Raw genomic sequence first — 13,493 nt, 5'->3', positions numbered from 1 at the left:
CCTCTCTTCGCGATGACACTGGGCCTTAGGCCCCTCCCCATGCATCTTGTGATACACAAGGAGGGGCCTAGGGCCCTGATTGGCTGAGACGACTCAGGATTCTCCCTTGGGAGGGGCTTGAGGCATCTAAGCCAATCAGGGATTTCCTTAGAAAAGAGCCTAAATCAGATCTCAAGGGAGGAGCCCGAGGCATCTGAGCCAATCAGAGCCTTAGGCCCCTCCACGTGCATCACATGATACACCGGGGAGTGGCCTAAGGCCCAATGTTATCGTGAAGAGAGGAGGAGCAGGAGGTGTTTTCAGGACCTCCTGCTCCCACCTTTAAGGTACGGGGCATGGGGACCTGAAGGGGGAGATGGCCTCCGTTGGCAGGAGGGAGTGGGCATCCTTCCTGCCTTTTTCAGGGGGAGTGGAGGGATGAGGTCTTTCCGGGCAGGAGGGAGTGAGCATCCCTCCTGCCATTTGTTTTAGGGTGGGTTGCCGTGTTTGTCGGGGGGGGGGGGGGGGTAACGATTGTCGGGGGTCATTGGGAGAGGGCCGTTGCCAGCGGTGGGGGATTTTTTTCATTTATTTTTATGGGGCAGATATTTTGCATGTGTAATACATGCAAAATAACTGTGCCACTGAAAAAAACCCAACAAAAAATCAGGCAGATCTGTCGGTAACAGTTACCGACACAACAGGTCTACAGCAATTGGGTTTTCAGATTGGTAAAACCCGATGCTAAATAGTCAAGCAATGTAAGTGAATCAATCGCTTGGCTATTTTGCTGGGGTTTTACTAATTTGCATGGCTGTATCAGAAAATGGGTGATCGAGGGAAAAAACATGCAGTGGGCCATTTAGTGAATCTGATCAGTTAGCAGCGATTATATATATATAAAGATGAAGCAGAAGGATAGAAATGCTTCAGAGTTACAGTAAAATAATATTGCTTGGTTAGCAAATATTAAAGTTTTAAAATAGATGTATGTCACAGCTGCTATTTCCTGTAAGATTGGGAACATGTCGTTACCCCCTCTTTTGCTGACAGAGGTGAAACAAATAGCATGTGATGCCTGAGCCATTGTAATTGCTAGGAAAAATTACTAATGAAGGAGGATTAAACAAAAACCATGTGACTTGAATAGAACCAATAGAACATTGCTGGAGTATGAAAGTTATCATTAGACCTTAATGAAGCAATTGCAAGCTATCTGGAAGATGTACCTACTATGTATGTTTAATAATGAATTGATGATGTCATAATCCAAATAAAATGGCCAGTCACTTGTATTTGGGTGAGACTCTTGATTGATTTCCTACCAGTTAGTAGGATGTCAAGAGACTCCCAAGGCCTTGAATATTTAAACTACACTTTTGTGTCTGGTAGTATTTTCCCTGACCTCCTCTAGAGATAGAATAAGAGCTGAGGGGGTATGAAACCTGTTCCTATAATTATTTAGAACAAACAATGGGTATTTGTTTTGGGGGGGGGGGGTTTGTCCCATTTTGCATATTTGGGTTTGTCTCAACTATACTCCAGTCCGATTCTATGTGTATTTGCTGACAACTGTCATGCTAAACCTCACAGAACTGTCTTTAGATAGTATGCATTTATCTTCACCTAATTATTCCTTAGCCCTGTATTTCCTCTCTCTCTCATGCTCACTGTGAAGTCCTTATCTCTTTGTGCCTGTGTACGTTCTTTTTGGTCCTGATACACTGAAGGCAATCTCTCCTTGCTTATTCCTACTTTATATACTGACTAGTGTTTAAGCCCGTTAGATTAACGGGTGCTAGATGACCGCCTCTCCTGCTTTTTAACCTGGGCAGGGACAGAGAGGCAGAGCCGGGGTGGGAGGGAGTGACGGTGGGAGAGCAATTTCAAAGCCTCGGCAGCGGCGGCTCCTTGACCAATCCGCGCTTACAACGGCCCCACATTTGCGGTCTGGCTGGCTTCCCCACCAAAGCCCTTCGCAGCGGCAGCCCCTCCCGCATCCGTCCCCGCGTCCCAAGCCTCTCCGAAGGCTGGCTCCCACAAAAATGGTACCCCTCTGTCCAAAGCCATGGCGGCAGCCTCCCTCAAGACACATTTCAAATCTGACATATTGTAATCACAAAACAGAAAATAAAATTATTTTTCTTACCTTTTGTTGTCTGGTCATTATTCATATCATGTAGGGGTCCCAGGCTATGGTTGGCTTTTGATAACTCGCTTGCCAGGGCCCCTTCTTTCTTCTTCCCTCCCTCCATCCCGGCAGCTGAAGACAGGCACCTCCCCCCAGTGGTCTGAGACAGGAGGGAGCAGATAGTGAGTTAGGAGAGGGTCTGAGGGCAAAGAGGGGCTCAACAGCGCACAACCACCTTTCCTTCCCTCCCTCCATCAGGTGCAGTGCAGCTCCACCAATGTTAAAAGGAGCCGCGTCGAAATCGGAGGCCTGCCACTGCCATAGCATGTTCCTCTCTGCCTTGGTCCCGCCCCTTCTCTGACATATGGGACCGCGGCAGAGGAACGTGTTACGGTGGTGGCAGGGCTCCAATTTCAAAGCAGCTCCTTTTAACATAGGCGGAGCTGAGCTGACCTGATGGAGGAAGGGAAGGAACTGTGGGCCAAATTTCGGCAACGGCAGAAATTGTTTGGCGGGCCCCATTGCGAAAGTATCGTTGCTGGTGTGGCTAAAGTCTTCTCTCGCAGCAGTTCAGTTTTTGTAAAGTTTAAAGTTGCCGCGGCGGCTCCTTGCCCAATCCCCGCCTGCATCGGAGGCCTTCTCCGACGCAGGTGCGTGTCATCAGAGGAGTCGCCGCAGTGGCTTTAAAGTGTAAAATAAATTTCAGCCGGTAGTGCCACTTTTCGTTGATGGAGGCGTGGGAGAGCAGGGAGGCCAGCGCTTTTCAATTTGTCTGCCCAGCGCTTTCCGATTTGTGTGTAAGGCTGGGGAGTTGCGCATGCGCAGTCCTGCAAGGCCACAGACCTACATGTCGGATCAGGGAAAACGGAATCACGCTGTTGAGTGCGCATGCGCGGCTAGCTTTTTATTATTTCAGATAGGAATACTTCCTTTTTTCCAGTCTGCTCTAAGCATGAAAGGACTGCATTAAACCTATTCCAGCTATTATTGAGTCTTGAATAATAAGAGAAAAAGGAAACGTCTTCAAGTTATTCCCTGTTAAAGAAATATTCTACTACATTTCTCAGAATTCTCAAGCGCTAACACATACATAAAAAAACATAGGCACCACTTGGATGGGAAAACTTAGATGTGATCAAATGTGGTGATGTTGTGTGGATGCCAAGTTTGTGTCCTTTTTTAGTTCTCTGTATCTGAAAGTTTCTAAAGGCCTCTATTCCTAACAGCACATCTTAATTCTCTGTCTCTTTCTACACTGCTTAATAACTAATAACCTTTAATCTCCTTAGCCTCAAGGTTCCTGCAAATGCCCAAGTAGTTTATTTCTGTACTTTTCTGAGGTAGGTAGTATCTATTGGGGCTGTCAACCATCTTCCTCAGATCAACCCGGGATCACACTTGGTGCCCACCACAATGCTGCTGTAATGTTAATAATATGGCTACATTTTCTTTAACATCTTTGAAACTTTCCCTAAGATCTGGTAGTTCCAATAATAATAGTGATGTAGACAAATTAATGACAATGGAATTTTGCATAGCTGTTGAGATAAGTAGAAGAAAATATTTTGTTAGTAAATGTATATATTACTCTGTAGTATATTTCCACATCAGCTGAAGGATCCTTAAAGTAGGGGGTGACCAAAATGATGTGCACAATGTCCATATCAGGAACCATAATAAAAGCAGAACTTGAGTTTCCCTTTTCCTTTCTAAGCAATGAACTACCACCAAATTGTGTTAGTTCTGCTACTTTTGCACCCATGAAAGTCACTGCAAAGAGAGCAGGGGTTTTTGCTTTTCCAAGGGCCACATGAATATTTTGGTCTCTGAAAATGTAACTTATCCACCCACTATATCAGCAGAGCTTCAACTTCATTCATATATGATAGCTAATTCTCAGGTGAGTATTTCCTGGCCTCTGGTGCAGTGGTTAAGGCTACAGCCTCAGCACACTGCTCCTTATGTCCCTGAGCAGATCTCCCATAAGAAACATAGACAACACATGTTGTTTATGAACAACAATGCAAAATAAAGAGTTAAAAATGTAAAGAGAATTAATTTTCCTATTAAAAAAAAAGAGAAGTATGTTGTTGCTTGCTATCTGTATTTTTTGAATACCATAGCATGTATAGTTTGCTTTTAAAGCTGTTTGGAATAGTTGAGGGTGACGGGACAAAAGCGCACGAGACACCAGCGTGTCGACAATCGAGCGCAGACAATTTGGCGTAAGACACCAGCGCGCCACGGGAAAACTTACTTTTAAAGAGCTCCAACGGGGGCGTGGGGGGGAACCCCCCACTTTACTTCATACTGTTCACGCTGCCATTGGGGGGAGTGTTGGGGGTGCAACCCCCCCACATTATTGAGAAAACTGAACTTTTCCTGAAAAAATCGGAAAAAGTTCCGTTTTCTCTATAATGGAGGGTTCCAACTCCCCAAACCCCCCCCACCAACGGCAGCACGAACAGTATGAAGTAAAGTGTGGGGAGGTTCCCCACTCACACCCCTCTTCGAGCTCTTTAAAAGTAAGTTTTCCTGCGGCACGCTGGTGTCTTGCGCCGAATTGTCTGCGCTCAATTGTTGGCGCACTGGTGTCTCGCGCACAAATGACTATGAACCATAGTTGAGTGTAAGATGGAACATGCCTATTTTGCCGATATGCAACACTGAATTCCCACACTGTCAGCACCAGAATAGTTTAATCCAGTGTTCTTCAACCACCAGTCCGTGGACCTGTGCTGATCCGCAGAAATTTTCTGCCGGTCCACAGGGCCGGTATGTCCATCGGGCAGAAGACAGTGTTCTTCAGCCGCCGGTCCACGGTACGATCAACGCGGCATCTTCAGGCCGGCTCCCTGAGTGCTGCAGTGCACAAAGCCTTCTTTCTGACGTCGCAATGTCAGAGGGAAAGCTTCCAGATGAGGCGCGGGACGTACGTGAGGAGCTGCTGCCTACAGCTTTGTGCAATGCAGCATTCAGGGAGCCAGCCCAAAGATGCCGCGTTGATTGCACCGTGGACCGGCCCGAAGTTAACACCGGGGGTCAGGCCAGAAGGCAAGGCACAGCATGGAGGGAGAGAGACAACAATGGTAGGGGGAATGCTTTTATATTTTCATTTAGCAGATTTACATCTGCTGTCTGTTCAGGAAGAAATGCATTTGTTTCTTTTCCTCTGGGGTTGCACTGCTTGCAGAGTCTTGCATCTTAGGGTTTGTTTGTAAATATTAGTACTTTTAGTTTTTGGTCCTTCATTTGCATGGAGTTATCTGTTTTCTGGTAGGAATGAATGTTGAAAAGCATACAGTGTGCTTTGTGTATTTTAATTTTGTGGTTAACCATTATGTGTTGTTAATACGATTATATTGTGTGTGTGTGTATAAACATATCCCTCAAATTCCCCCCCTACCACCATCATGCAATAATACTTTGCAACGACAGGTCAGTCTTAAAGACTGTAGCTTATTTAGAATCTGGCTCCAAGCCATTGGGGATAGCGGTCCTATCTTTATGCGTAACAAATGGCTGCTTAGCTCTGAATATCGAGCTAACTGGGCATGCTAGCTGTCTTTCTTAAAAAATGGATAATCAATGCTGGTGACCAGATTATGTCCTGGCAATGAATACCCAGGATCAATGCCGATGGCAAACATTAACAGCGCTGCCTGCCGGTGGCTGAATATCAAGGGTAGGAGCTCATTGGTGGTTGTTAATGTGTGCAATAAACATTGCTGCAATTTGTATTGAAATGTATTTAAATAAATACAAATAAAGGTCAGTTAATAATCCTTCCGAATGCTCAGATGGCAGTGCTGCAATGCCTAAAGCAACTGAAAGTCTGTAACACTGAAAATTTACTGCCAGCTCAGAGGGGTACATATCGGGGTTGGAGAGAGGATTTATTATCAATTTCCCACATTGAACTAGGGGGTTTGTCTTCTTTTGGAAGCCCCGCAGCTTCTAAACGCAAAGAGAAACAAATGTGAGCGAGTCTTGAGCAAAACTAAAAGTGCATGCACACATTGGCACCTGATTTTCTACGCTTAAATATGCATCTCTTGAAAATTTTTAAGTGCAAACAATTTTTTTGAAAAGCTCATTCTTTAAAAGCACAGAACAGCCGCACCGATGTGTGCTTACACTTCCAGTTTTGTTTGGACATGCACACGACAGTCGCACTTACCACAAAACTTTTATGCATTGTGAGCCAGGGCACATTCCTCTCCTTGCTTTCAATTTAATAGTGCAAATTATCTGTGCATAAAATCTGAATGTCATTTGCTTTGAGTGTTAGCTCTTTTTTTGTGGTTGTATTTTATTGTACGAGGTTTACAGTGTGGGCTTTAGCACCTGGGCTTTGAGCATCGGTCTCTTTTGTCTACTTGCCAATTTTTGCAGTTTGTTCTGTTTTTGACTACTGAATTGTAGAAACAGGGCTTTCTACCTTCTTTTGGACTAGTTAGGGGAGATGGCAACAGATAAAAACTGCACAGCCCATCTATTCTGCAGATTTTTCTTATATCCCATCACAAGGATCTTCTGCAAAACTGTCCCATACTTTCTTTGATTTTTATCACTATTTCTGCTCTCCCTAAGATTTAAAGGGAGGCTGTTCCATGATTCACCTCTGTCTCCCCTGAGAGGTGGGTAGTCTGCTTCTGTAAGAGAGGGAAGCAGCAGGCAACTCACGTGATATCCCTGCGCTGATAGCAGCCCTGAAGCAAACAGGAAACCAGGTCGCTGATAAACTCCACATCCCCTTGGTGAAGGGCTTCTTCTAGTTCCTAGAGCAAGAAACAATCAAAAACACACATACAAATTCAGAATGCCAGAACTGTGATATTTGGAGGCAGCATTCAAATCAGTCACAAAATATGAGGCTGTAAGGTTGAAGCACAGTGACACAACTTGGTTCTATATTAATTGAACTACTACTGAACTAATTATACAATAATGGAAACAAAGCTACAATGTAAAGAAATTTATCATTTACTTCCTTTCATTGCCATTTCAAAAACTCATACAAGTCTAAGGGGACCCTTCTACTAAAGTGTGTTAAGTAGAGAATGATCTGGGGCCAAATTTTTCCCTGTCCCCACGGGAACTCATTTTTCTGTCCCATCCTAGAGAGTTCTTTTCCTGTTCCTGCCCTATCCCTGCAAGCTCTGTCCTCATCTACACAAGCCTCAAACACTTTAAAATCGAAAGTGTTTGAGGCTTGTGCGGTTAAGGCAGAGCTTGTAGGAATAAGGCGGGAATGGGGCAGGGAAATCGAGTTCCTGAGGGGACAGGGACAAATTTGTCCCCGTGTCATTCTCTAGTGTTAAGCACTTATGGGGGGAGGGGGAGATTCTATATATGGTGCTGAATGTTGGGCATTAGTTCCATGCCAAAAAGCATGGATCTAATGTATTTCCTCTGAATATCTACTTATTGTATTTCGCTGAATGTCCAGCACTCTTGATTGTAAACCGCCTAGAAGTCGCAAGATTGTGGCGGTATAGAAGAATAAAGTTATTATTATTATTATAATATGGATGCAAGGAACTAAATTGGGGCAGAAACAGCAGACCTGTGCAAAAACACATGTGGAATAACACCTAAGTGTTTCAGCATGGATCTGCAAAGGAGACATGACCATGGGAGGGGCGTTGGGCTGTCAGGGGCATTCCCTTAATAATAATAATAATAATAATTTATTTTTCTATACCGCCTAACCAGCAGTTCATAGAGGTTTACACAATAGGTACTCAGCATACAATATAATAATAACATCATACATAATAAAATTCTAAGTAACTAATACAAGCATTAAAACTAATGAATAAGGAAAACACAATATAAACTAAAATAAGTATAGATAAAAAGATTAAAAGTACATTATAACTACATGATAATATGAAAATCAATAATGTATATTATATTGTTTAAATAAGTAGGTTTTAAGATAGTAAGTAAGAAATGGAGAAACAAGAAGATTCAAACATGAATTCATTAATCCTGCTTGGAATGCCAAGGTCCTATCTAAAAATTTTTTGTAATGACTTGCATTTGCTGAAGGAAAATAAAAACCAACCAGATCTACGAATATTTTTCTTAGAAATAAAAAATGAGAAGCAAGGTAAGCCGGTGCTACGCCAAATAAATTTTAAAACAAATGCATCCAAATTTAAATAGCACTCTAGCCTCAAACGGTAGCCAGTGAAGCTTTTGATAACATATACTGATATGATCATGTTTTTTCAAATTAAAAATCAAACCAATCAAGCTGTATTTGGTATGATTTTTAGTCAGCTATTAGTTATTTTTTTACGATCCCAGATAAATAACATTACAATAATTCAATATTGAAAGGATTGAAGATTGAACCAGGATTTTAAATGATATAAAGTGCATGCAGTTAAAGAATACAATAGATCCATGCCCAAGTTGCACAATGGGATTTCCACCTGTTGGTGTTACATCTTGCAACCAAACCTGGGCACAGATCTCTTCATAATCCCCCCTTTACTGAGCTTCTACCGTGGCCCTGAGTGCTAAATGCTCAGATGCTCATAGAATTCCTATGAGCATTGAAGTAGTATCTTGAGGGTAATGCGGTATACAAAAGTTATGTTATAACATTTGTATACCGCATTACCCTTCAGATCTATGCGGTTTAACAAAAGTAAAATACTGCTACAACACAGAATGAAATACATTTTCAGTCTTTCAAAAATGTCTGCGTCAGAGTATATATTGGATCCTTCCTGAAGTCTTGGAGCATCTTCCGGACTGGCTTTACTTAGAATGGCAACTTATGTCCCCCATTACGGTTATGTCATATATTGAGTATCAAGTTACCCAGAATTTATAAGGACAATAGCATTCTTTTTACCACCTGGAAAACCTTAAAATTTATTGATAATTTAACATCTATATCAGTACAACAATTCACGTGCCAATCCTTATGATTGAACTCCAAGATTCAAATTGGTGAGTCTAAGATCCTCTGGAAACATTGGCTGTAGGCAGGTATACGTACTTTAGATCAGTGTTCTTCAACCACCGGTCCATAGACCGGTGCCGGTCTGCAGAAATTTCCTGCCAGTCCACAGGGCCAACATGTGCATCGGGCCCCAGATCAGTGCTCTTCAGCCGCCGGTCCACGGTGCAATCAATGCAGCATTGTCTTTGGGACAGCTCCCTTTTCCTCAGTGCTGCACCTGAACCGGAAGCCTTCTCTCTGCAGTCGCAACGTCGGAGGGAAGGCTTCCAGATGAGGCGCGGGATTGGATGGATATGGGCAGGGTCTGGCCCACGACTTAGCCCAGTGTTCTTCAACTGCCGGTCCAAGGACCAGTGCTGGTCCACAAAATAATTATTTTATTTCCGCTGGTCCATAGGTGACAAAAGGTTGAAGAACACTGCTTTAGATGATGTGTTATCAAATGGGAAAATGCTTGATTTTTCACAACTGCAACAATCATTCGGCATTGCAAAGTCTCAAACATATAAGTGGTTGCAGTTGAAGCAGGCCATTCAGAAGGGGTTCCCTGATTGGCGCAACTTAAAAAGTCAGTATAGTTTGCCGGGCCTATGCTTCCAGATTGATTTGCTAGGGCATCAGGCAGCTAAGTGATATAAATTAATATCTGAATATCTGAATAAAAAACCTAAAACTAGTCTAAGAGACATTTGGAGCATTGAGATAAAGCAACAAATTTCTGCTACTCAATTGCCACAGATTTGGACTTGGAGGATGAGATGTACAGTGTCAGCATCTATGAGACAAACATGGCTTTTTTTGTTGCACAGAAGTTTTTGGACCCCTGTTAGATTACAAAAGTTAGATAGTTCAAAATCTAATAGATGCTGGCATTGTCGTCTAGACATAGGGACACTGGATCATCTGTTGTTCTATTGTCCTTTGATACTCAACTTTTGGAAATCTATATGGGGACATATTAATTTGATTCTGGAGACTGCGGTTCCGCTGTCATATGAAGCGGTAATCTGTGGGACATTGTTATCTCCTACACCTCCACTAGATAGACATAAAAGCAGATTACTTGGTATAATGACTGGGGTAGCCATGCAAATGGTCACTAAAAATTGGAAGAATTTTGACAGACTAAATTTCACTTTTTGGTGGAATTCATTATGCTTGTGTTATAAATACGAGAAAATGAATTCTGAACAAATGGGTAATAATAAGTTGTTTAAACTGACGTGGGGGGGTCCATTGTAATTTTATTAATTTTAATGAAATGGTTTATTCCCCTGTTACCAGTTTGATTTGCACATCCAGGGAAGGGGGGTGAGTGGGAGGGAGGGGGATATTATATTTGGATTTGTTTATTAATTACATGTATATACTGTTGTATGATTTATTGAATACATTGGAATTAGGGTGGGTGGGAGGGAGTGAAAATGGTTTCTCATATATTTATTGATTGATGTAAGTGCTGTTTTTCAAATTACTGGTATGTATTTCTTTATGCACTGTTTTTAGACTGAAAAATTAATTAAGATATATTTAAAAAGTCAGTTCCGGGCAAGATGGTAGAAGCACTGATAAAGGACAACATCTGTGAGCACATAGAAAAAAATGGGCTAATGAAAGCGAGCTATCATGGCTTCTGCAAAGGAAGATCGTGCCAAACAAATTTACTGCACTTCTTTGAGGGTGTAAACAGCCAGTTGGACAAAGGGGAACCTGTAGACATCATTTATCTCGACTTTCAAAAGGCCTTTGACAAGGTACCCCATGAGTGGCTACTTAGGAAACTGTGGAACCACGGGATGGAAGGGGACGTACACAGATGGGTTAAACACTGGTTGGCAGGCAGAAGGCAGAGGGTTGGAGTGAAGGGTCACTACTCGGACTGGAGGAGGGTTACGAGCAGAGTTCCGCAGGGGTCGGTCCTCGGACCGCTGCTGTTCAATGTATTTATTAATGACCTGGAAACGGGGACAAAGTGTGAAGAAATAAAATTTGCGGATGACACTAAATTCTGTAGCAGGGTCAGAACTGCGGAAGAATGTGAGGACCTACAAAGGGACCTGAACAAACTGGAGGAGTGGGCGAATAAATGGCAGATGAACTTCAATGTAGGGAAATGCAAGGTCATGCATGTAGGGAACCCCCCCCCTCCCCCGATGTTCAGCTACCAAATGGGGGGATTAGTACTAGAGGGAAGTAACCTTGAAAGAGACTTGGGTGTACTGGTGGACACAACAATGAAGTCAACGGTACAATGTGCAGCAGCCTCGAAGAAGGCAAACAGAATGTTGGGTATCATTAAGAAGGGTATTACTACCAGAAAGAAGGAAGTCATCATGCCGCTGTACCGCGCGATGGTGCGACCACATCTAGAGTACTGTGTCCAATATTGGTCGCCGTACCTAAAGAAGGACATGGAGATACTTGAGAGGGTTCAGAGAAAAGCTACAAGAATGATAAAAGGTATGGAAAACCTTTCATACGCAGAGAGGCTAGAAAGGCTGGGGCTCTTCACCCTGGAGAAGCGAAGACTCAGAGGAGACATGATAGAGACTTACAAGATCATGAAGGGCATAGAGAAGGTGGAAAGGGACAGATTCTTCAGCCTATTGGGAATTACAAGAACAAGGGGGCACTCGGAGAAATTGAAAGGGGACAGGTTTAGAACCAATGCTAGGAAATTTTTCTTCACTCAGAGAGTGGTGGACACCTGGAATGCGCTTCCGGAGGGTGTGATAGGACAGAGTACATTAAGGGGATTCAAAGAAGGATTGGACAAGTTCCTGAAGGATACGGGGCTGGAGGGATATAGATAGAGGTAGAGATAGAGATAGGATCATGGAAGAATATAGATAGAAGAAAAATAGGGACTAAAGGGTTTTAGACAAAGGATCACTTACAGGTCATGGACCTGATGGGCCGCCACGGGAGCGGACTGCTGGGCGCGATGGACCCCTGGTCTGACCCAGCAGAGGCAACTTCTTATGTTCTTATGTTCTTTCAAAAATATCCTAAATAAATAAGTCTTTAATAGTTTCAAAAACTTTAGATATGATGTAGATGTAAAGAGTTCTCAATATCTGGTTAGTAATTGTCTATTAGATGGAATCAGTACTCTAAGCATTTGATCAGTAGGAGGAGCATACAATATATGGAAATCTAAGTGTTAGCCAAACAAAGCTTTAGGCTCCAGGGAAATACAAATATTTTTAAAGTTTACAAGTTTGAAGGCGGGTCTGCTTTTCTACATTTTTGGATTTTTGAACATGCTCTTTTTTTGGAGGAAAAATGGGTAAGAAGGATCAGGATTGCAATTCCCCTCCATTGCTATGGTTCTTTTTTTTTTTTTTTTTTTCTCTTGCCTCTGTACCTTTTATTTAGGTATTTATATATCACCTATCAAGGTTATCTAAGCAGTTTACAATCAGATACTCAAGCATTTTCCCTATCTGTCCCAGTGGGCTCACGGTCTATCTAATGTACCTGGGGCAAAGGAGGATTGAGTGACTTGCCCAGGGTCACAAGCAATGTTCCCTCTAAGGATTGATGAGGTGTGTGCAAAAAAAAAATATGCATGAGCGACAAGTTACATACTCCACAAATTTATGAGCAGGCACGGAGGACGCATTTTTAAACAAATGTAGTTTATCCTTGTACTCCTTATGTATTTTTAATCATCTATGGATATGTTTGTATGTTTATTGTTCAAATGGTTTTATTTATTTCCCCAAATGTATTTTTGTTATATGCATTGAAAATATTTGATATTGCGTTTAAATCAAAATCTCAATAAACTTGAAACGAGTGCCCGTGAGATTGTGGGAGTGTTAAATACTCAAAACTTAGAAGAATAACAATTTACTTAAAGTTTTTGCTACGCCAGCTTTCTGGTATCTTTACATACAGTGGCGTACCTAGCATATGTAACACCCGGGGCCCATCATTTTTTGGCACCCCCCCCCCATCTGTACGAAAAACATGATTTGTAGTAACAAGCCACGTCACACATGAGTACCTAGGAAAAGGCAGCATCTTACATATTGCAGTGAGCAGTACATCAATACAACCATTGTAAAACTAAACAAGCCAGACCAGCACAGATCAATCCTACACCATCAATCCTAACAGAAAACCATGTCTTTCAAACACAAAGAACACAGAAAACACCTTCGCCTAGTATGGAATATGTCATCACAAACTAACCCCTCCCCCTTTTACAAAACTGTAGTGTGGATTTTAGCCACGGTGGTAACAGCTCTGACGCTCATAGAATTCTGAGCATCAGAGCTGCTACCACCACAGCTGGCGCTAAAAAACGCTCCACAGTTTTGTAAAAGGGGGGATAAAATAGAAATACACAGCTTCAATGCTCTAGCTCAGGGGTGCCCAAACTTTTTGGGC

At 42.6% G+C, this 13,493-nt stretch overlaps 1 protein-coding gene across 3 annotated transcripts in view; it reads right to left on the bottom strand.

Moving 5' to 3' along the window:
• Positions 1-13,493, bottom strand: part of LOC117364093 (cat eye syndrome critical region protein 2) — a 321,538-nt gene that overhangs the window by 105,310 nt on the left and 202,735 nt on the right. For all 3 annotated transcript variants that reach the window (XM_033952931.1, XM_033952929.1, XM_033952930.1), the window contains exon 2: positions 6,797-6,891. In XM_033952931.1, coding sequence (XP_033808822.1) covers positions 6,797-6,891 — 95 coding nt within the window. The remainder of the gene's footprint in view (positions 1-6,796; positions 6,892-13,493) is intronic.

Source organism: Geotrypetes seraphini, chromosome 7, assembly GCF_902459505.1.
Source record: "Geotrypetes seraphini chromosome 7, aGeoSer1.1, whole genome shotgun sequence".
In the NCBI taxonomy this organism is placed as follows: Eukaryota; Metazoa; Chordata; class Amphibia; order Gymnophiona; family Dermophiidae; genus Geotrypetes; species Geotrypetes seraphini.
This window is presented reverse-complemented; position numbering and strand designations above follow the sequence as displayed.